At 50.4% G+C, this 24,155-nt stretch overlaps 1 protein-coding gene across 9 annotated transcripts in view; it reads right to left on the reverse strand.

The window, feature by feature from the left end:
* Positions 1–24,155, reverse strand: part of PTPRU (protein tyrosine phosphatase, receptor type U) — a 408,251-nt gene that overhangs the window by 249,438 nt on the left and 134,658 nt on the right. The window contains exon 2 of one of the 9 annotated variants that reach the window (XM_025201932.1): positions 16,461–17,416. The exons of the other annotated variants lie outside the window; for them this stretch is intronic. Within the exon in view, the coding sequence (XP_025057717.1) occupies positions 16,461–16,533 (73 nt within the window). The 5' untranslated portion in view covers positions 16,534–17,416. The remainder of the gene's footprint in view (positions 1–16,460; positions 17,417–24,155) is intronic. 9 annotated transcript variants of the gene reach the window in all.

Consider the following 24,155-nt stretch of genomic DNA (forward strand, 5'->3'; position numbering starts at 1 on the left):
TTTCCCTGAAGCAGTCAATGTAGCGGTCAAGGTTAGGGTTTCGTCCACTGTGAGGTGTCCAATCTGATGTTTTTTGGGGCTTTTTGGCATTGATCCTTTCCTGAATGTTGTCAGAGGATGAGTTGTTGTTGGGAGTGGGTTCAGTTTGGTCGTGGAAATATTCTTTGAGGCGCAGGCATCGGAAGAATTCTTCTAGTTCTCCACATTGAAGTATTTTGTTAGGGTATTTTTCTGGACAGAAATTTAGGCCTTTAGAAAGGACAGATTTTTCAGTTTTGGTAAGCCTGTGTGTGCGGAGAGATTGATGATATTTGTGGGTTGGTTGCTGCTTTCAGTTTCATCGAGTCTGAGGTTGGAGTGTTGTAAGGTGTTGGTGTTCCTCTGATGGTGGTATTGTGGCTGGGGAGCTTGTTCTTGGGGTAATTTGTTCCATTTCTTCTTTTTATGTAGGATGAATGCTGTAGAAAGTTTTTCGTAGTCTCTTTGTATCCACTGTATATTGTCAGGAAACATGCCTGGATTTCTGTCTTTTAAGTTGTTGTAGTATATGGTGATTTCCTTCCTGAGTTGGTCTCTTTTGGAGTAGAGTAGGTGAAGTAGATGATTTCTAATTTTCTCTGAAGTTCTTCTGCATAGCTGTGAAGCATATTTGGAGTTGTGTGTAGTAGTCAGGGGATTGTAGCTGTTTAGTCTTCGGGGAATGAAGTTGTATTTCTTGCAAAGGCTTAGAAAATATATGTCGCTGTTGAGTTTGGCTTCTTTCTTTTTCACGTTGTACAGTGAGTCTGATATTGCATTCAACCAGATTTATCTTAAACCAGTCTCAGCCATTTTGAAACTGGCTTACGTGCACTGAACTTCTATTCTGTTACAGGTTTAAATCAGTTTCTGATTACTTCAACTAGTTTATGTGTAACTTCTGTTCCTAGCCTGAATGCTGAATCCTGGAGCTATTGATTATTTAAAAAGCAATTACCATCACCCCAGTCTGACCACCCCACCAGGTAAGCAGACAAACCTGAGCAGCCTGCTGGGCATGGGGGTGGCATCCCTCTTGGCCCCACAACTTTTACTCTGGTTTAGCACCCCTGCCCCATGCTGCAGCCAATATAAAGTTGAGCATTAACCTAATGCAACTGCTGAAGGCAGGTGTTAGCTCAATGCTGGGCATGACTGCACCAGAAGCTAGGCACTGATAATGCGACTGAGCCTAGCAATGTAGCAGCTGCTGGTGGGGACGTTACACTGATCCACTGCCTACTCTGGGGTCCTCTGCTCACGGGCAAGAACTGCTAAAGCCAAGTCTCTGGAGCAAATTGCTTCCTCCAGCAGAAAGCTGCAAAGCCCAGCTGAAGGAGCACAGGGAGACTCATGCCCTTAATGGACATCATTCCTTGGGAGTAGATGGTAGGAGAAAGCCACTCCGACACCAGAGCCCTCCCGCAGGTCTCCAAGCCAGATGAAATCTTTGTGCGACCAGGTGGAAAGAGCATTGGGCTGGGAGTCAGACCACCAGGGCTTTCTAATCATGGTTGGTTCAAACGAGGCCTGAACAGGACAACACACTATGACAAGTATTCAGCCAGAAGCAGGAATATATTTGGCCCGTTTGCTGAAATTGAAAATGGCTCCAGCCAGGGTTGGGATTAGCAGCAGCAATATCTGTAGGAATTGCAGTTCAGACACAATTATGAAGCCTCAGTCCTCACACACATCAGAGGGACCCAGCCAGGTCAAGGAGAAATCCCACCAGTGCACAGCACTGAACAGCAGGACATGACACGAGGGAAGGTGACACTTTCCTCTAAAGGACACCGTGGGACCAGGTGAGGCCATGTGGTTTCTCTCTTTCTATACATCTGTCTGGGACATCTCTCCTTCTGTAAGCTCATACCACAGAGGCATATTGATTAAACCCCTAAACACAGGCAGCAAGAGAAACTTGTGCCCCATAGTCTGAAATGGGTGGAGAAAATGTGTGGGTGTTTGAGGTGGACACAAATACAATAAATACAAGTATCTGGACTTGGAAATTCTCTATAGAGAGGGCCCCATTACCACACCAAGCACTTCAAATTTTATTAAATATCAAGTATCTTTGGCTGTGTACACACATACTAAGGTGCCTTAAAATAACGCACCTTAAGTTAAGCCGCATCAGAGCGTACACATGTATGGCTCCTTGACATGGAGGCAGCCACCTTGTTAGTTAAGTCAACTTAACTAATTTGACTCAAGAAAATACACCTTGGAGGTGTATTATCTTGTGCTGCAATTAAGTCGACTTTGTTCCACGTATGTGTGTGCACTCCGAGTGTTAAGTCAACTTAAGAAAGTTAAGTCAGCTTAACTGTCAGAAAGTTAGTGCATGTGTACAGACCCCCTGATTGTAAATCTCACCACTGGCATTCCCACTTACAGCTGGGGAAACCAAGACAGGGAGGGTATGTGAGGAACTGTGCATCAGAGCCAGGAAACTGGGCCCAAATCTCCAAAGTCACAGTATTAGGACTAGAGCATACAGAGGAGGTGACGTGAGTGCTTACTATTACAGTAGTACCAAGCAGTCCTGTAACTAACCCCAGGGCTCTACCGTACCTGGTGCAAGACAGACCCATCAAGAGACACTCTGCTTCAAAGAGCTTACACTCTAAAATAGGGGTGGGCAATTATCTGGGCCACATAGGGAGTTTTGCGGAGCTGTCACCGGCCAGGTCAGCACCCACCCCCTACCCCCACGCAACAGCTCATCAACACTCCCTATGTGGGATGGGGCTGCAGGCAGACAGGGAGCTGGCACGGATGTGGAGCTGGCACCTTGGATCAGCAGCTGCTCCAGGTGGAGGCAGCAGCATCAGCAGGGGCAGCTCAGCCAGGGGCCAGGCCCACCCCAAGATCCCAGGGAGACCCCACAGAGGAAGTCGGGATCCCTGCAGTACCCACTCTGGACCCACCTGCCCTGGCCATGATGAGCAGTAGCAAGTGGGCGGCCGTAAGGATGGAGGTGCCCTTGGACCCCGAGAAGGGGCTGGAGCTTCTGCCCAACTTAGTGCTGCTGCCTGGCTTTGGCAGACCAGGTGCAGAGGTGGCAGCAGCCAGGCAGAAGCTGCTGCTGGACACTGGGAAAAAGCACAGTATAGCAGTGCCCTTCTTGCTGTGGCTGCCTAGAGCCCAGGCCAGGGCTGCCCTGTGGCTCCCCACTGCCATCTCACTTAGTAGTGCTGCTGGGAAATGCAGTCCAGCTGCCATGCCACTCCAGCCCTGCTGCACACCTGTGGGTGGCAGAACCAGCTGCACGTGCTGCTGCCCAGGCTAGGCAGGACAGAGAGACCCACCATGGGCTGGACAAAATCCCTAGGTGGGCTGGATACAGCCCACGGGCGGTATTTTGCCCAGCCCTTCATCTAAACCGACAAAAGAACTGCAGGGGAAAAACGGGAAGAGAGGCGAATTGCCCGGGGGGACACAGCAAGTCAGTAGCATACAGCACAGCATCCTGGCCCTGGGTCCAATGGCATGACCATCACTTCAGCTTATGTAAAAATACTATTCGGCTGCTGCCACTTCAACAGAAACTAAGCCCCAGTGTGGATGCTGTCCTGCCAGCTGAAAGAGTTTTTCAGCTGCCAGAGCTACACCATCTCCCTGAGAAAGCAGAAACTAAATATCAGAAACCGCTTTCTGCCAGCACAGCTGCATCCACACTGAGGGCTTTGCCTGTAGAAGTACATCAGCTCCAGGGTGCTATCCTCCCACCCCTCAGACACAGCTCTGCCAGCCTATCCTTGTACCACTGACAAGGCCACAAACAGTCAGGGCTTGTCTACACTTAAAAGATGTGGTTGCTTTAACTGTGCCAGCAAGATACCCCTAGTGGGGGCACAAAGGGACTTGGAGCACCACTGTTTATTCTAACTCGGGAAATAAAATAAGTTACATCGGCATAAAGTTATGTGCATGTGCGTCATCCCAACACAGGTACTTTGCCAGCACAGATGTTGGCCCAAAAGCCTCCTCCCTCCCCTTATCACCCAACCAATACAAGCCATAAAACGTTTTAAGCATAGCCTAGGCCTGGCTCCTCAGCAGGACAGGCACTAACAACACCAGCCCTGAAACCCACTTTAAATTTGCCACCAACCAAGAGAGGGAAAAGCACAAACGCCCTGTCAGTCCCCTGAGGAGTCCTTCCACATCCCTGCCCATCAAGGAGGACAGCTCAAGAGGAGGTAGTGCTTCAGCTTTATTGCAGAGCAGGCAGCAATAAGAGAGTTTCTAAATAATTGAGGCTAGTGCCTCATTTGCTAAAAGGGGGCTGGAAAGAGCCTCCTGCAAAAAGTGGCTTTCCTAGTTTGGGGCTGTGGTGCAGATGTGATGGAATATGCTACAAGAGGCAGTAAAACCACGCAGACCCACAGAGCAGATCACACGGGTGATTTATGGCCTCTTAACACGTAACGCAGCACCGTTTGTTCTTCCAACCAGCACCACTCTGTGTGTATCATCTCTTCTTGCCCTCCAGCACCTCCATAGCTGTGCTCATACACCTGCATCTGCCCCTGCCCCAGGGAACTGGGACAAGGCAGGAGAAAGCAAGTCAGGAGGAGTCACAAAGATGCCACGGTGCTTGCAGCCAAGGAGTAGAGCAGGCTTTGGGCTCAGGCAAAGGAAGTGGCTGCAAAGCCCTCTCATCCCCCCTCCCAGCAATGCAGCTGAAGGGACCCCTGGCTTTCTAGCCTAGCTGCTGTTTCCCAGCCATCACCCCTTTGCCATAAGCTTGCCTCCGAAATGCTGCCAGGCCTAGAGTCAAGCTCCAAAGAGCCGATGCTGTACATCATGGTGACTCCAACCTTCAGACAGAGATAAAACTGCCACCCTCATCCTCCAAAGGCTCAGGCACTCGCCACAAACCTATACGAGAATCACCACTAACTGTCTGCAGCTAAGGGTCTATGACACAGTTGAGCCATTCCAGCTCCACCCTCTGGAGGGTGATGGGGCACACACGTACCCAGTTCAACACAACAGAAAGCCATTCCAGTTGCAAGCCCTGTCATCAGGACCGTAGCTTTGTAACCTCAGGGAAAAGGCAGAAGCTCCGGCCTTTGCGCCCCTTACACGAGAAATGGCATGAGGGGATGCTCAGAGACTTCCAGCAGAAAGCTTGGAAGGGCCAGGCAAGGGACTGCATGTGCTGTCCCTAGTTTGGGTGCCCTGTGCCAGCCTGCTTGCAGGGCCTGAGGTGGAGCAGCGTGACGGAGCACAGCTAGCTCATGAATCAAAGAAACCAAATTACCTTCCAGATGAGACACCTGCTATCCATTTGCCTTGATGCAAGAGCTAAATAATTCACGGGCGCACAGGAAAGAGAGCCAAGCGACTATCTGGAAGGTGCTGCAGTTTCCACCACCCAATACTTTTGCAGCCCCATGAGCCCCCTCTACTGCCATCTCCTCAAGTATGACAGGCATGCCAAGATGCATTGTCACAGCTGTTGCGCTGACCAAGTCTCTGGTATTACCGGTGTCAAAGAAACATCCAGCATCTTTTTTGATATCAGGGCTCCACTGCACTAAGCAGCAGACAAAACCGAGCTCTGGACAGGATCAAGATCTGCATTTTTGAAGAAAACATTGTAAAAATCAAATTCCACCACCCCACCAGGGCCTAGTGAAGCCTTGACTCAAAGAAGTCCATGGCAAAATTCCCACTGCCATCAGAAGAGCTGCGATTTCAAACACGCTTCCTCAATAACATACCCAAAGCTCATCTCCATTTAGAAATGCAGGGCTTGGGTTCACCAGCAGGACAAGAGATTTGCGGGGTGGTGGTACGTGTGCATGCATGCACTTGCACACGTTCAAAAAAGCCTAAAGGGACCTCAAGCTAGTCCAGCCCCTACTTGAGGCAGGATCATCCCCGTCTTAACCAGCCTAGACAAATATTTGTCAAATTGGCTCTTAGAAATTTCCACTGAGGGAGACTCCACAGCCTCTCTAGGTGATCTGTTCCGGTGCTTAACCAATCTCATCATTAGCAAATTCTTCCAAATAGCCAACCTAAAGTCTCCCTTGGTGCAGTTTTACTGCTTGTCCTGTCCTCTGTGGGCCCAGAGAACAATTGATCGCCATCTTCTTTATAACAACCCTTCTGGTGTTTGAAGGCTGCTGTCAAATCCCACCCTGCCCATCTTCTCTTCGCCAGACTGAACAGCCTCAGTTCTACCACCTTGTTTCACAAGAAAATAAAACTGGATTCAAACGGAGGCTGCTGCAGCCACCCTACGGCAGAGCACGTGTCGCGGTGCGTGCAAGGATGCAACTGCTCGCAGAGAGCGTGCACGTTCCTTATAGCGCAGGAGCCAAGGAGCCTCCAGCCTATGAACTCCCTGCCATCCTGATCTCTGCAGAACAGATTCTCGGGGGGCTATTCAAGCTTTCTAGCTTTCCCCATCGAGGCTGGAGTTGACCATGCAGCATAGGGCCAGACACTTTGTAAGCAGGGCAGGCAGAGGAAAGAGAGACCAGTTGCTCACAGCACCAAGCTACAGCAAGATCCATTGGAGCAAGTAGATAGTCAGAGTCCTCCTGGTGCCAGTTAGGGGTAAGACACAAGAGAGGCGGCTTTAGCAATGCCCTTCCCACCCTTCATCATGGACAACCTCAGTGCTCACGTGCCCTGGGCAGGTCCCTGCTGCCCCCTCTGAAATCTGCTGTCAATCCCTTGCCTGGGCTCAGCATGGGAAACGGCGAGCGGGGCAGGGAGACATCAGTCATGACAGGGGAACTCTCGCTCTCTTTTGTATGACATTTTAGGATTACAACATTCACAGATTAATATCTAAATGGGATAGCCATTCAACTGCTTCAGGGGTAGCTGCATGGATTGATTTTAGATCTCCATTAAATGATCTAATTGGGCAATTGTTCACAATGTGTTGCACTGTCTGAAAAATCAAACCACAATTGTAACCCAGACTCTCTTTGATTCTCCATTTATGGAGTAGGTGTCCACATTTTCCATGAAGTGTCTGGATGCGATTTGGGGAGGACCAAATCTTTCTCTGTAGGTCAGTTCCTGGCTGGGGGATTGTAGGGTCGCTAACGAGGTATTTCTGCAGCGGGCTGGTATCTGCCCAAGCTTCCCTCCGTTGTTCTTCGATGCTCTTGTGATCATCACAGAGCTTCTTGATGTAGAAACGCACTCACACGTTCCCTTTGCTGCAGCCGAAGGCAACGCTGACATGCAGCCTGGGATGGAGGCAAAAGCAGCAGCTTGCTGGCTTTTTCCAGCACCTTTCCCAAGAGCTCAGAGCAACTGGCAGCCTTGTCAAAGCGGCACACACCATCCTGGAGTAGTTAAATAAAATCAACTGCAACGGTTCTGGCTCTCTCATCAAGGAGCAACATGGACCAGAGCAAGAGATCCAAAAGAGCCCGAGGGACTTTCTCAGGTCAAAGCTCCCTGGGCAAAGGGCTTTCTTAGCACTGGTCCCAGACTTGGAACCAACTCTCAGGAGCGAAGGACCCTTTCAACCCACCCCACTTTCCATTCCATACATGGGATGCACTTCCCCACGTGGCTTTTACTAACCCACGAGGAAGCATCGGTGTGTCAAAGAGCCAAACCAAACCCCAGAGAGAGCACCAGTGACACTTAGCAGATGTCAGTCATGTCGCCCAGTGCATAACTGGACAGTGCTCAGATACCACAGCAATGAGGGCAGGAGAGGACCCTACACAGACCAGAACACCCACAGCCCCATTAGACCCCAAAGGAAACAGCAACACCCCAAGGATGTGAAGGAGCTGGAAGGGAGAGAACATGACAGCATTAAAGCACTGAACCGGGGCTCAGATCTGAGTTTGTTCTTGACTTTGCTGCAAACCACCTGTGTGACCTTGAGCAAGGCACCTGATCTCTCCATGCCTCACCCACCCCTGGAAAAAATGGAGAGAGGAAGGATTATTTGTTTTCCACATCCATTTTCTCCATCTTGATGCAAGATTTTTGGATCAGGGACCGTGTCCCACTACCCATACGCCTCTAGCATGACGGGGATCTCTCAGGTTGCCTAGAGGCTACCATCATTCAAACAGCAATTCTTTTCTCATGAGTTGTCACAGCTCAGTAATATGGCCCCTTCAAAAGCTCAGACCCCACCTGAGCACCAATTTTAAATTATTTCCCCCACAGCAGCTGAGCTTCATGTTTGGCTTCCAAAGCTGACCAGAAAAAGAAAAAAAAAAGAAAAAAAATACATATATGTATAAATAGATATACGTCACTGGTGGGTGGTGAAAACCATATCAGTTCCTGTCGAGAACTATGTACATAAGCACTCATTATTGTATCTGGCTAGTACAGCTTGCATGGAGCTCATCATATTCTCAGTAGCTTTAAAAAAAGAAGATAAAAGGGGGAAGGGAGACATGCAGCTCTAAACTGCACCTAATTGTAGCATAAGCTAGAGTTAAACATCTTCTTTCCAGCCTGGGGATGCTACTTGGTGAGAGCTGTAAAAACAAAACCTGAAGATTGACAAGGAGGCTTAAAGGTGGTAATTCAGCTGATGCAAGCAAATCAATCACTTACACATGAGCTGCCAGAAGTAGGGGGCGGTGGGAGATGGGGGTGCAAATTATTGATTCTCTAATAAGGGCTAATCTAACCATTCATTATTAATCAGATAAAGGTCAACTGCCAGGATGTGCTGGGAGGCTAAAACCTGCCTTTAAAGTCCGACACAGAAAGGGCCCTGACCACATACGTCCTTCTGTACCAGCTCACACATTGTGATTACTTGTATAGACTTAGAAGGCACTGGGCCTCCGTGACAAGCTTTCTTCCCAGCATGTGGGAAACATAACTCGAGTTGTTTATGGAGGGTGGTCTGTGTGTGCACGCAGAACTTGCAGACGGACGCCTGGTAAGCTTAAGGAAAGTAATTATTTCTTCACTTAGCAGCAAGACAAACAGATCCACCAGAAGCAGCAACCCCACCTACATGCACCTCCCCGTCTGTTGTTGCTTCACTGCTCTGGAGAGCTCCTAGAAGTCGGGGCATTTCGGAGCCTTCTCCTCTTGCTCCGAACTTGTACTTGGAATCCCCCAGCCTTTCTGGATGAGCCCGATTTCTCTGACCTTGGCTAATCCCATGGTTATAGCAGACCTACTGCTGTGAAATCCTGTTCATCTCTTCTGTTCCTGATGATCATGGCTCCTTGAACATCTCTGGGAGCTCTCCCTACATTGCCTGCCCCCTACCAGCCAGCTCCTCTGGACTAAGAATATTCCACTGCCCCAATTCCAGCCTCCTGTACAGATATTTCTCCTTGGCTACAGCTAGCCCTTCATCTCATGGGGATTTCAGCTGAATAGACAGGCATTCAGGTTTAATGACCAGCTACTGCCCATGGATGGATTAGACAGGACACAGCCCTTGCTTGCAAACGGTGAGTTCCACCTCTATATAGCAACCTTCCAGGATATGGTGATTTTTAATTATACAGTCTACAGCACTGAAATTTGAAATCTGAAGTCTAGCAGCTGTCCACAGATTAGATTCCCCAAATCCCGTTTTCACCTGAGAGAGAAGCCAAAGGGAGCCAAGAAGGAAAAACCAAAGACGCAGGTGAAGCGTATGTGCTTTGCTGTCACCTCTTGCTCAGTGCAGAAGGCTCTCTGGTATAGCAGGGATGGACAGACAGAGAGCAATGCACGCATCCGATGAGCAATGGGGGGGTGGATGGAGAAGCTGGGGCAAAGCCCACATGCTTGTCAACTTCAGATACTATTTTCTCCACAGGAAAAAAAATTTCCTCCCCCATAAATGGCATTTGAGCCTCAGAAGTGTTCAGAAGGCTGCGAGATGATGGTAAGCACTGGGCTCCAAAGGACGTCTCTCAGCTTTGGGCTCAAAAGTTCAGCACCTGTTGCGGGGTACAACTCCCCCCCCAAAAAAACAAAAAACCCCAGGCTCTTCAATTCTAGAAATCCTGAACCAGAAAAAGGCTCTGGTTTCAAATCCCCCCTCCCTCAGCTACCAACAAGCTAAACAGAGGCCAGACTGTAAGTCACTGCAGAGCCTGCACTGACAAATCATTTCATTCAATAGCAATTTGCATCCAGAGCAGAACTCACCCAGCGTCCCCCAAGGTAAATATGTGAAGCGACAATGACACCCGTTCCTTAGTGCTAATGAAAAGAGAGAGTCATCTGTCAAGGCACCACCACGTTTCCGCATTTTATTTTATATATAAGCAAGCTATCCATTTCCCTCCTGCTGGGAGAAAAAGCCTGCTCCAATCTGCCATGTCCATGCTGTCAGCAAAAGGAATAATGGGGATGCTCAGGGGAAGGGTTCTCCTGGACTTAGTTTTCTCTCCCAGGCCAGAAGAGCCCCCCCCAAGCAACCTCTGAGCATGTCACCTGCCCCATGAGACCCCCTGGGAAGGAAACCCTGGTTAGGGAGTTATTCTAGATCCCAGATCAGCAACAGGCAACATGACAGTCTGCTCTCAAGAGACTGCATGCCCCACAATGATTGGGACAAGTTAAGAGACCTGGACTTCCAGTGCTGCCCGAGCCACTGACTTGCCTTCAGCAGACCTCAGACAGGACGAATCCAGATTGCCGGTCCACTCCTGCCTCCACTGGTTCAAGGGAAGGAAACTGCTACTCTTTAAACCAGTGAAACCATCTATCCAATTGCATAAGCGCTTTGCACAAATGGCTGAGCCTCCTTCCTGATCCTTTCCCCAAAACGCAAAGCCAAACTTTTTGATAGGCATGCCGCAAGTTAGCCCTGCACCCTCCCCAAGGATCACTCCAATCCTTTCCCCTGCACAATCTGCTGCTCTGCTTTCTGCCCAATGCTCCCCACCTGATCTCCTGCTCTGCTTTCTGCTCCCTGCCCTATGAGCTGCTGTGCTGCCTGTCCCTTCCCTGATCTGTCACATGCCACACACACAGGCTGCCTTTACCGCAGGTTTGCCACCCCAATGCTTAAACATTAGATTCAGTTAACCTGTCGCTAATTGTAGCCCTGGGGAAAGGTAGAGTCCTTTCATTGACTCATTCCGGCCATCAACCACACCAGTCATATTAGTTCAAGCAGGAGAATAAAATGTTTTGGGTATGTATACATAAAAAAGAAAAGAGGGCATTTTCTGTGCTAGCATGCACTACAGTCAAGATAATGATATAGGAATAGAAAAATACATTTCAGCATGGGATGACAACCAAGGTACAAAGCACAGGGTCTGTGCTTTGGTTACCGTCATGGGCTGAAGCTTCTGCCACCATGTTTTCCCTTGTGCTATTGCTCATACTAGTTAGATCAAGCTACCATGCACATTAATAGGCTTGGCAGAATTTGATTATTATTTTTTTAATTTTGACTGCTAAAAAAATTAATATGGATGTTTATATTGAAGCATTTGTTTTGATTTTTAATTGACTGACATTTTCAGGATTGCGCAAAAATAGGGGCAGTGTTCAATTTTTATTGGTTTAGCATGCGCGCACACAGAGGCTGCTGCAGGAGCTGGGGGCCAGGCCCGTAAGGCTGCGTGGGGAGTGGGGGTTGGAGGGAAAGGGCTGGTAGTGCCCAGTGCTGCCAGCCCTTCGCTCTGCCCAGATCCCAGCCAGGACAGGGGCCAAAATCCTACGGAGCCTGGCCTGACCCAGCCTCCTCGGGAGTTTGGTCCCTTCTCCGGTCACACAGGGGTCAAACTCCTGCAGAGCCTGACCTGGCCCCTGCATGATCAGGGCAAGGGCCAAACCCCAGTGGAAGCCAGGCCAGCCTCTGCAGGAGTTTGGTCCCTGCTGCAGCTGGGACCTGGGCAGAGCAAGCAGCCAGCAGCACCAGGCTCCCCACTTTTACCAGCCCTGTTCCTCTAACCCCCACTCCCAGCATGGCCTTACTGGTACAGCCTCCTGCAGCAGCCGTCATGTACATGCATACACGTGCAGCACCCTCTGCCCTGAATTTCCATCCCAGAATTATTTTTTTTTTTTTACATCTCCTTTATGTGAATGTCAGTGATTACCAATGGAAATATGTTCCCGTTGGCCTGTGAGCATTAGGTGAAATCTATATTTACCAATAAAAAAGCTGGATCCTGCTAAGCCTACACGTTAGCATGCTCACCGGTGACACTTTTGTGATGCTGTGCTCGCATACCCTTATTTTCCCCGAGACAGGAGAATATGGCAAATCTTATGGGAAGTACCTTTAAGCGCAGTTAAACTGGGAGCCGAGGCCAAGACTTAGGTCTCCAAATACAGCTCTGCCCTGGGGCTCTGCGGCAGAAGAATAAAGGCAAAGAGATTCCTCCCTACGTGGGCTGCATTGCTGGCAGGGCAGGTTGCTTGCCCTGGTTCATGCCCTGTCATAAACCAGCACAGCTAGGAAACCTATTACCGGTCATAAATTATCCAGTCCCCTTTTAAATCTAGCCACTGACAACCCAACTCTCCCTTGGGCAACAATAATCAGAGCCAGCTGGACACCCCTACCCAAAGCAGCACCCTTCTATTATGTCTCCATTTACTGGCCTTTCATTTCATCATGTAACCCTGTGTCACGTGCTGGGGGGTGGTTCACTACACCCTGCTTGACCTTCAACCCTGGGCTGAGTCACTTGGCTAAGCTCAGTCTTGCCACCCAGCTGCAAGAGAGACAAGCCAGGCACTGGCCCTCTGCCCTGATCAGAGATTCCCCTCTCGTCTATAAATTATGAGACAAAAATGCGCTGGAGGGAAGTGACAGTCTATTGATGTTTGTGTGGGTTTCTCGCAGGGCCCGAGAATGCATGGCACTTCACCGGGCTTCATGGGCTGTCAAGGCAATTAGTGCAAAGAAACTTACTTGATGCAGTCAGTTCTGCTGAAGGCTTCAGCCCACACAGCAAGGAAGGGAATGGTGTATCGGCACAGACTGTCAAGCCAGAAGAAACCAGTAATGCATCCCCAGAGCAAGCAGAGATAGGAGTAGCCCTAAAGAGCCTGGGTGCTCCCTCCCTCATGCCCTTCACCCTCAGGCACTGGGGTAGAAGTGGCCCTGGCAGAAGTAGGGGTCCACCCAACAGCAGCCACGGCTGGAGATACAGCTTGATTGCCCATGCTGTGAGCTGGCATGTCAGGTTTCTCCCTCCCGGGGTGGGAGGCAGTGGCTGTAGCAGGGACCCGTGTCCACCTTCCAGGCCAGGCACACAGAGAGAGGAGGGCAAGGGAGTTGTCCCCTGGGGCTCTCAGGAGGAGAGAGGAAGGAGTGCATCCAGCCTGAGCTGCTGGGTTGTTGCTCCTGCTCCCCACTCCCCTCCTGTCTGAGCCATGTAGTGACCATGAGCAGCAGCAAAGGGAACTATTGGCACCCTCATCCACCCCAATTGGCTGCTCTGACCCCAGGAGGTGGGCACTGCAGCAGGCAGCCAATCAGTGGGGAACTTCCTCAGCAAGCAGCCTCAAATTCCCATGAGGACCGATGCTCTCATGTCATCATGAGACCAGCTCCAGCCCTGGCCTTAATCCTGTCACTAGTGGAGAGTTTGCAAGAGCTGACAACACTGCTACTGTAAGAAACAGAGCACCGAGCCTGTATGCACATGTATAAGAGGAACAGAACAAAACCTCCCCTGCACACCGCTCCCCAGGGGAGATGCTAAGAACAGAGCGAGCAGGAATCATGTTGCTTCACTCCCTAACGAGAGGCATTCAGAGGCTGCAGTGATCACGATGAAAGAAACAGCATGGCATGAGCCAGCTGGTCAGAGCAAGAATGCTGCACTGCCGAGTCTCTCTCTTTTTAAAAGAGTCTCAAAATATATGTTTTTCTTAAAGCTCAAGCTCCTGGAGCCATGGGATTATACAAGATTCAGCTTCAGTAAAGAGTTTCTGCCCCAGTGGTTGCCAAAAATAACTGGAAATAGGACTCCCCCATCCAATAGGCTCAATAATCCAGGGGCAAATGAAAAGGGCATATTGTTATTAGTCTTGTGATTTTTAAACCCATCTCTGTATTTCTGATATCTAACATTTGGCATCACTGAACCTGAGAATCGGGATTCCTGGGTTCTTTTCCCAGCTCTGCCACCAAACTTGCTGCATGGCCAAGTTGCTTCAACTCTCTGAGGCCTCTTCCCTCCTGCTCTTTCTGTGAAATGGGTGCAATTAGCCCCTGCTGCACTATTGGGAGGCTTTCATGAGCACCAGTGAGGCAGCTGGGGATGCCTGGATACAACAGTATGAATAAAAAAGGAAGTTATCATGGTAATTATTAATTATAAAGGATCCATAGTAGCACTGCAAAGTGAGGAGATGAACACAGGTAGGCAGTGCTGGAACATGTGGAGGCAGGTTCCACAATGGAGTAAGATCTTACTGCCTCTACCCCACAAAGGGATGGGAAAAACCCTCCTCACCTCTCTTCCCACCCCCAAAGCAGTCCCATATATGCCAGCCTTGCAAGTGGGGGCTGCTCCCACCCCTGTGCTAGAGAGTCAGCCTCAGGGAGAAGACTGGAACCTGAAGACACATGGACAAAGCAGTCAGGGGAAAAGAAGAAAGCCACATTGCTCATCCAGCCAAAGCCCACACCAGGCCCTGCTGCAGGGTGAGGCTGTCTCAGGAAGATTTGGGGATGTGGATAACTAAGCCTAGCCATTGGCACTGAGAATTGCCACCTGTACGTGATGCTGTCCCTGCTCCATGGCCTGGAGTCTTCCTCCCCCATCAGTGCAACTCCAGTGACTCTTGGGAAGTTATTCCCAATTTAGGCCAGCAAGCAGAAAAGAAAATGGATTCTGGAAGTGCTGGGTGGATAGGAAACTAAGCAAAGATGACACAGGAATAAACCCACCCTGGGATTACAGCCCAGGGTACAAGGGCCTGCTCCCCTGTTCCTCAGGGTGACAAGGGGGCTATGGGAGCTTGGCATGCCAGAGGGATGCAGGATCAGGCCCCAAGGGGTTTCACAAACACCTGCCTAGTAGCTTGAAGTTATGAATGGTAGCAGGCTCTCAGGTTAGGGCTGCCTTCTGGGGTCTCCATGCAATCAAAAAAACTCTCAGCGTTTGGATGCTTTTCACTGAGATGAGGATGCTGCAGCAGAACAGTTGAGGCCTTTCCTACCCACCAGGTTGATAGCAGCAAGGCAGGACCTGCTAAGGGTGGCATTCAACCAACTGAAGCAGGCATGGATGTGCCTGCTCCAATTAACCCATGCTGACAGCCCTGCTCCTAGTCTTTTTCCAGTGCAGCTTGAAAAGAGCAGACATCTGGAACATAGGACAGGAAGGGGCTTCCTGGGCCTCTGCGGAGACTGAAATCTGGACCTCTGGCCTCTCCTTCCCAAGTGGGAAGAACAGGCCTATTATCACAAGGTCACTCAGACTTAACCCCTATCTGTAAACCAGACCTTAGAGGGTGATACAAGAGGCACATCCCATTACTGCGAGGAACAAATCCTGGCTGCCCTCTCTGGCCCACTCAACAGTAATACAAACAGGAATACAAACAGGAATACAAAGCCGGAGGGACAGCCCCAGCCCCAAAGAGCTCAGATAAGTAAAACAATGTGGATCACAGTGGCAGCTCTGTGGCGCTGCCTCTTTCCACCTGGGGAACTGAGCTGCAGAGAAAGTCAAAGACTTCTCCATGGTCATGCAGGGAGTCTGGCGCAGGAATGGGAAGAGAGCTCAGCTCCTGCCTGAACCACAAACCAGGCTACCTTCTTCCTCCTCATTTCATTAAATATCAAAGCGATTTTATAGAACTAAATGCCAGTACCAGTCAGTGCTGGAGAAGACTTCTATCCTCAGGACAGATCTGATATGGGCAGCAGTGCTAGGGTGATTTCTTGGTACTGGCAAGAATCTCTACTTCAGATGGGTAGACCCCCCCCCTGTGTGTCTACACATGCAATTAGAGCAGAGCAATAAGCCTACTGCATCAGAGTTTATTGCTCCCGGGCACCCCATTTTTATGGCCACCCAGGATCACAGCATGTTGAACCAGGTTGAAGGAGCCCCGGCTGGCAAGGAGCCCGAGGCATCAGCCTGCCAGCCTGGGGCTGCTACAACCCAGTTCAGTGTGGTGCAGAGGGGCTGGCTGAAGCACAAGGTGTAGGGCTAGCTGGCAGGCAGCCCCCGCACCGAAGCACCCTCATGCCCCAGCCAGCCAGTCAGTATCTACACGTGCACTGCTGTGCATGAATAAACCCCGCAACAGGGTAGTACTTGCATTCACAAGTACTACCCTGCTGCAGCGTTAGTTAGTTTCCTGCAGCCTAATAGTGCCACACGTGCCGACACAAGACATTTACTGCGGAGCCAATTAGTCAGCTCTGCAGTAAATGTCTCGTGTAGATGTGCCCCCTCGCAAGCCAATCACAGTATCCATCCAACCCCTGGACCAGCAGAGTTGCACAGAGCAGGGCTCCCATGGCTCCTTATTACCGGTAATTGGGGCTCTTCTCGCCGTTCCTTTCCTCGGCTGAACTCCCTCTTCCACGAGAACGGGACTGAACATCGGGTTTTGAAGGGATAATCAACCTTTGCTCTCTCTCACACTCCCTTTGCTGTCGGCCTGGGGTCACTCAGAAGTTGCTGGCTAGGAACATTATCCCGGTGATTAAGAGAAACTGATCTGACAGCCTTGCACCAGAGGGGCACTTGCTCGCTGGCTGGGGAGAGTCGTGTCAAAGATGCTGGGCACCCATAGGTGGAAAAAAACCACAGAAACAGTCTGCAGAGGACTTCTGTCAACCTGAATTTCTGACTGAATCAGGGGGACAATCTTGACACTGGAAGGGAAGCAGTTCACACGCCAGGAACTGACAGGACAAACCCAGCCTTTGTCACTTCCAATAGGAAGGGAAGGGACTCTTCCCCTGAGGCTGGAAGAAGATCAGGGGGAAGCTTTGTCCAAGGGGCTGCTCAGCACCACAGCAAGCGAAGAGCAGAGATGCGGTACAAGCCGGGGAGGGGAACGTTGCCAGGTTCTTCCTCCACGAGTGACAGCAATTAGAGCCGAGCAAGTAACCCTCTTACACGGTTTGGACAAAAGGATGGTCTGCAAAACCCTGCAAAACTAATCAGAAACAAAGGCATCAATTTATCCACCAGCTCTAAAAATGTCTCAGTAATATGCACCCAGTACGGTTATTTGTAGATTTCTTCATGCACTGGGTAAATAAATGGTGTGTAAAATGACAGATTTCATTATTCAGTCAGCTATGCTTATAATCCTTGGTATTTCTAGCCTAGCCTTCATCCTGAAGGATTTCCAAGTGCTTGCCAGAATCCACACAGACCGGAGTCAGTCTCATCCATCAATGAAATGCAGCCATCTCTGGGGTGGGAGGCAGCAGCTGCCAAGGGCATGAAGCAAAGACCATCATATCCAGTTCACACTGTGGATGGAAGCAGGCAGTCACATATTTAGAAAAGCAGAATATAAAAAAAGTCCAAAGGCCCAGGCGTTTCTGCACAGTTAACACAGGCCAGTCTCTACAGGCAGCATCCCAGGAGACAGTGATGCAGCCGCCGTCATGCCCAACCACCTTTGGCTCCCATGGCTGAAAAACCAGGTACTCGTTTACAGATGGGTCAGGGCAGGACTTGAACTGAGGCTCTGTACTTCAGCTCAGCAGCGAGAAGAGTCACCTACAAATCAGAACTCGGTCCAGGAAACTCAGGTCAAAAGCCGCTCATGCTACCAAAGCTGTCCCAGGGTCTATACGTGCTGTTAGGACCTTGGGCTTTGTGCCTCATTCAAACAGTTTGCAAACTCTGCAGAATTTTATAGAATTTCGGGGATTTCATGTGCAGGGAGCTCAGCAATGAGATCCAGCGAGGACCCGGAGGGCACATGTGGGACTTCACGACTGCCACATCCAGGCCAGCACTTGGGGGGACTCAGTGTGGCCACACCAGCCAGCACTCCAGGATCTGTCTTTGTTCAGCAGCCTCAACACCTGATCTCCTTCCATCCATTCTCCTTAAGTCCTTTCTCTTCCCACCTGCTAGGAAAACATTGAATCTCCCATTTCTCAGCTGCTTGGGGATGCTGTTGCTTTGCCATCAGGTGAACAGGCTGGAGAAGCCCCCAGCTCCGCTTCAGAGTGTATTTCTTTTAAATGGGCAGATAATTTCTTTGGGTCCCCTGGGTGCAGACTCTCCTGTGCAGATGTTGCACATAAAAGACTACTTCATTTGGAGAGAGCACACATTATTAGCTCAGGTATAATCAAGAGAACTGCCTCTGGTTTCCCCCTAGCTTACTTATTGTTTTAATGCTTCCCCCTGTTGCCCCTAGCTTACTTATTGTTTTAATACTTCCCTCTCTGTTGCTCCTGGCACTGTCTGTGGAACTTGGTTTATTTGGCCTGGTTTAACTGTGCTATTTGTCAAAAATTGCATTTTGTCTTCCCTGAATTAACCAGATTCTGTTCCAACACCCGTCAGCATTAGGAAGAGCATGCTTATTAATACTCCACTGCAACCGCCAAGGGAATTCCACTGCATTTTTTTTGGTAGGCCCTTTGAAATCCAAGTGAGAGGTAGGGGACTTATAGGTTTTTCCTTGTGCAAGAAAAACAACCAACATTTAACCCCTTTGCCCCCGCTGCACCCACACTTTTCAGTCCTGTTGCCTCCTATGAATGATTAAAGAAAAACAAAGAAAGAACGAGAGGGAGAGCAGGTGCGCGCAGAGCGCGTTCTTCACCCTGCGCCCTCCAACCGCTGCACCGAGAGACTAAATGATGGCTGTGGGTGCATTCGACAGAAAACCCTCTAGTAGAAAGGACACGTTGCAATATTTTGCAGCCTGACACCAGGGGACTGGACTCCTATTAAGCCACAGGGCTGGTCTCAAGCAGTGCAAGTTTCTCTACCACACTCCAGCCAACAGGGTTCACTGGGGGGGCTCAAGGGCAGCTCACACACCATAGGCTCCATAGCCACGTGGAGGCCAGTTGTGGGGTTTGTGGAAGGACCACGTGTACACTAGCAGATGTTTCGAGACTCAACATTGTTGCCTGTGAAGGCCTAACTGCTCTCTGGTCAGACCCTTGGATCACGATGGGCGTGAGCTGGATTTGAACCAGCCACCTAAAGCACAGTTTCTCATTAACTAATGGCCATCTTATCTCAGCAGCACAGACCCCCGCACTGCCTAGGTCCTTTATAACTTCATCCGTGGTCCCAGGCAAGGGAGGGCGGGGTAGGGAAAAAAAGATCTGACAAAGAAATCTTAATCTACAATGTAAGTGATCCCTTCTGGTTGCATAAAGCAGGGAGCTCGATATAGTATCGACTGTTACAGGTAGGGCCTATGAAAGTCACACCTGTTTACTGGTGCCCTTTCCCCTTCCTTTAATTCCTCCGTATGCTTTCCTTGCTGGCAGTTGCACTCTCTGCATATTGCTGATGGTAATTTTCTCTCTCACGCACACGCAGTGGTGTCAAGATGCTAACTCCCTGCCCCCCTCCCTTTCCCCCCACCCCAGCATCCCATGTCCTGTGGTGCCATTTCTTTCCCCCCATGGCTGCCCTCCCCAGCGGTGCTATTTGGTGCCCACCTGCTTGGGGAGGTAATTTTGGTTTCCGCCTGACTGAAGGGAGATTTTGAAAATAAGAATGCAGAGCTGGAAAACACTCTATTAGCGGATGAAAAACATCACCACGCATCAGCGCACAAGGAGAGAGCTGGTTCTTTAAAAGCTGCAGATCTCCGAGAAATGGAAGGTGGAGGCAGGGGAGCAGGGGGTGGAAATAATAATAAACAGGCTTTGTGTCTGTCTTTGGGAAAACAGAGCGTCAGGCAGGCTCTGAGCTGCTGAAGACAGGTCTGGTCCTAGACAACGGACCTGATCCGCAGGTGCTCAGCTTCGTGCAGGATCTGAGCCCGAGCTCTTCCAGAACAGGTGTCAGCAACCCACAGCCCATGGGCCAGATCCAGCTCTGAGCAATTTTATCCGGTCCACGAAGCCTGAATAGCAGCAGCAGAAGTGGGGGCTCGGCAGCCATTCAGCGGCAATGTACAGGTCAGGGGCACCAGCCCAGCTCAGGCCACGCTGTGTCGCTTCAGCCTGCCCCTCCTAAACAGTGGCCATCCCCTGCTCTAGAGGAAGCTCGAAGTTGCATCCCTACCCTCTTCCATAAAACCCACATGCTCTGATAAAATCCCTCCCCCTCCTTCCATCTATTAACAAAAACTAAGAATGAATGAAACCTCCACCTGCGTTGCTGCCTCAGCGATTCACCACCAACTCCAGCTCCTCTCCTCTGGCTCAGGGCTCTTCCCCCAGGACGGCTCAACCCAGACCCTGCATCCTTCCCTCTGCAAATGGATGACCCCACTGCTCTGGCACCTCGGTGGGGGAAGCGATCACGTCCGTCTACCACTCTGCAGAATGTACCAAGACTGGGATTTTCAAGGGTCCGGAGACAGCGAGACCCCATACCCTCTTTTCAAAGTGAGCTGGACACCAAATGCCTTTAGACCACTCCAACAACCTTTACCAGCAGGATCCAAACCTGGTAAGAGGGCAAGTAGGTGGCAGGCCAAATACTGGAAGGTGGCAGGCCAAATACTGGAAGCCAGAAGTGTGAGAGCACTAGGTTTTTTCTTTACAAAGCACATGCAGTAAAAGCAAGCCGTAAGAGCAGACTAGTACCTATATCACGCGATTACTCAGCTTTCCATTACCGAGGAGGGCTCGGCTGTTTTATGACATCCATTTCAGTTTGATATCTGCAACCATTCTCCTTGCAACAGCTCTCATCTCTAAGACGGCTGCTTTTTCTATTATGCTCCAGCATTCACTGCTCTGCAGTTTTGTGCTTTCAGAGGGTTTATTCCTTCATCAGGTATGTTCACTTTATCTCCTCTCAAGTGCTTTGACAGGAAACAAGGCATGGGTAAGAGGAGGGTCTTAATAGCCCAGCCAAGCACAAGGCAGGTTGCAGCCAGGCCCTGGGCAACAGTTCCTTCACAAGGTATTTAGGCTGTGAGCCAGAGCATCCCTGCCATTCAAGCAAGGGATCTTTATGTACTTGGCTCTCCCTACAGCTGAGCTGCCCTCATGGCAGATGGGAGACTCTCAGGATAAACAGATCTTGTGAAATCTGGCCAAAGCTCTGCAGTGCTCCTAGGAAGGCAGCCGCACTATTGATGGTTGCATTGGGAGAAGCTCTGAACATAAGCAGCGCCCTCATCTTTTTTCTATTGCCAGGCAAGGCAATACTCTCCAGGGTCTTCACTTCCTGGATGGCCAAGAACTTGGCCTCCCCTGGCCCAACGTAGGGCAACCACTTAGTGAGCAGAGCAGACGTGGCAGTGCCTGCTCCTGCCAGAGGGGATGAGCTCCAGCTGTCTGCAGTCACTGCCATCCGTGGCCATGTTCCTGGCAACGCAGGTTGTCTGTTCTCATTAGGTGCCCAAAGGGACAGCGCAGGCCAACTGGATTGCACTGCATGACACTCTGTAACCAGCCTTCTCCAGAAGACCCCTCACTGGCTCATGCCAGCCAAGGCCTTCAGCCTGAGAGTCTACTCAATTCATGTGGAGCCTTTCGTTGGGGGAGAGCTGGCTCCTCCCAATGTTGTGCAGCCACTGCACCTGCACTTCCAGCAGCCAGCACTCGTTCTGCCCTTTCACAGACAAGCATTATGGACAGCCCTGGGACACACACAAATACATACACCCACCCAGTCTGTCATCTCATTTCCATCCTAACCAAAAGACCCCCTCGAATCATGCCAGTTCTGGGCATGGACACAGATCTGCAGATGCCCCACAAGTCCTGGCCTTCCCTGATCTTTAAGGTGAGGACCCCCACATCCAGTAATACCAATTCACCTCCATTACAACATGCAATCCTCTCCTTCCCTTTAAATTCCAGTTCTGGGCATCTCCGCAGTTACACTAATGCATCCCTTGCTATTGCATACCAAGCCCCTCTGGTGAGTGGAGAGAAATATTCATGCCAAAATTGTCACACTTTTTTTGGTACGCGTGTGTGTGCCCTTGACCTACTTCCCCCAGGGTCTAAGCTGCAACCAAATTTGTTTCATTTGCAATCTGACATCTCATCTGAACCCAAGCCTCCGAACATGAAGCGCTAGCACAGTCACCTGCTGCAACACTAAACTTCCTTATTCACGGTGGCTGAACAGGGAAGCCATCCACGCAGGAACAAAAGGAAAGCTCAAATCCAGCAAGCTTTCTCTTAGGAAACTTCTGAAGAACGCTTAGGCTGAACAATGATGGTTTTTTCTAGCACCTTGTCGGCTCGTATTTAATGAGAGGCAGCAGCAGCACCACGGAGGAGTGCAAGCAAAGCTAAATATAAAGTGGAAGAGACCATTCTACCAGGCACAAAGAAAACCAACCAACAAAGTAACCAGAGGGATGGAGAGAGAGAAGGCACTGAGCTCCTATGACCCAGCAAGGAGAAGGCAACCGTCTGCTAGCAAAAACCAGAGGGAGTAGGCCCAGAAGAGGTGGTGTTCTCCAGGACATCACCTCTAGAGGCGTTTTGCTCCACCTCATTCATGACAAGTCTGCAGCAGGCACCTCCAAGAAGGAGTACACCTCCAGGCAGGTGATTTAATGAGCCTAAATCACAAGGTACAGAAAACACTCAAAAAGCAATCTCATGGACGTTGCCAGCCCCAGATGTCTTCCCCACTGCTAAGCCTCTGCCACCTTTCAGTGGATGTTGCACAACGGCAGCTGGGCAGCACAGATGAGCCTTTCCTATGCTCATCAAGCCAAACACAGCCATTTCCCTGGTCAGCTTGGCACCTACTGTACAGGAAGGAGGAGAATGAAATAGCAGTTAGTGGAGGGGCAGGGAATTCAGGACTGCGAGCTTGTATTCCCAGCTCCCAGCCCTACTGTGTGACCTGGGGACAGTCGCCTCCCATTGCTCCATCCACAGAAGCTGGGAGGCCAAGGAAGTCTGCATAGTGTTTGGGGATCATCCCTTACGTGTAGAAAGACAGAAAATAGCATCAGATACACTGGTGCACACACACATACAGAATACTCAAAAAGGCACCGGGAAACATCAACTGTAAGTACCTTGGGGCAGGGACCTTCTTTATGCTCCGAGTCTGTACAGCACCTAGCGCAGCAGGATCCTGGTCCACAACCAGGGTTCCTTGGCACTGGCACACCGTGAATAATAATAGGGAAATGAGGTAGCACACTGGGATCTCTGGGACTAAAAGTTCCTTTCCTTGGCCAGCTGCCAGACACAGATAGGACTTAACTCCCCCACCCCGCAGACAATTACTGAAACCTTGGGGTGGAAAGCCCCAGCTGAAAGGCTTGACATGCTGGAGTGCCATACGGATCAGGTGCGACTCACTGCTGTGCCTCCAATGATGGAGATGGCTGGAGCCGCATAGCCAGGGGAATGAATGGCAGGTAGGGCCCAGCCTGAGCAGAGCCCAACTGCAGGCAGCACTGAGAAAGGACACTGAGTTTTTACCAGCGACCAGGCCAGGGGAACACCTGCACTGGAATCAGACAAAGAGCAGGCAGTTGCTGCCCACAAGTCTGCTGACAAGAGCCTATGGAAGATGCCTCCTCGGGCAGGCATTATCCATCACTGCCCACAGGCAGGGACAAGCAAACAAGCCATGGCCCATTAAATGAGAGTAGGGACTTGCTGCACATCAGCTGCTCGGTGCTAAGTGCCCCACAGCACGTGGAAGCTGAACAGCAGCACTTCAGCTCCATTTCTTTGAGCTTCCACTTGCTGCCCAGCAACAGAGCAGACATGGCGAGTTACCATGAAGCTGATGCAAGGTAAGCCTCCACCCGTTTCTGCCTCCCAGTAAATTGCTCATCTGCCTGTACTCTATTACAGGGATCCACACGCTTCCCTCCAATGAGCTTGGTGGTGGTCACAGACAGGGACAAGATCCTATGGTTTGCTATGGCACAACACGGCCTTTCTCCTGGTAGCAGCTGCCCAGATCCCTGGAGCCTCCCATAGGACCAAGCATTTCACATGGCTCATTCTCTGCATCAGAAGCACAATGGAGCATCAAAATGGGTACCACAGCCTGCCCTCCTGGGCCACCCAGGCCTAACCCATCTCCCCCTCTCCATACCATGCACTCTTTGCACCA

The sequence above is a fragment of the Alligator sinensis genome, unplaced genomic scaffold, assembly GCF_000455745.1.
Source record: "Alligator sinensis unplaced genomic scaffold, ASM45574v1 scaffold883_1, whole genome shotgun sequence".
NCBI lineage: Eukaryota > Metazoa > Chordata > Crocodylia > Alligatoridae > Alligator > Alligator sinensis.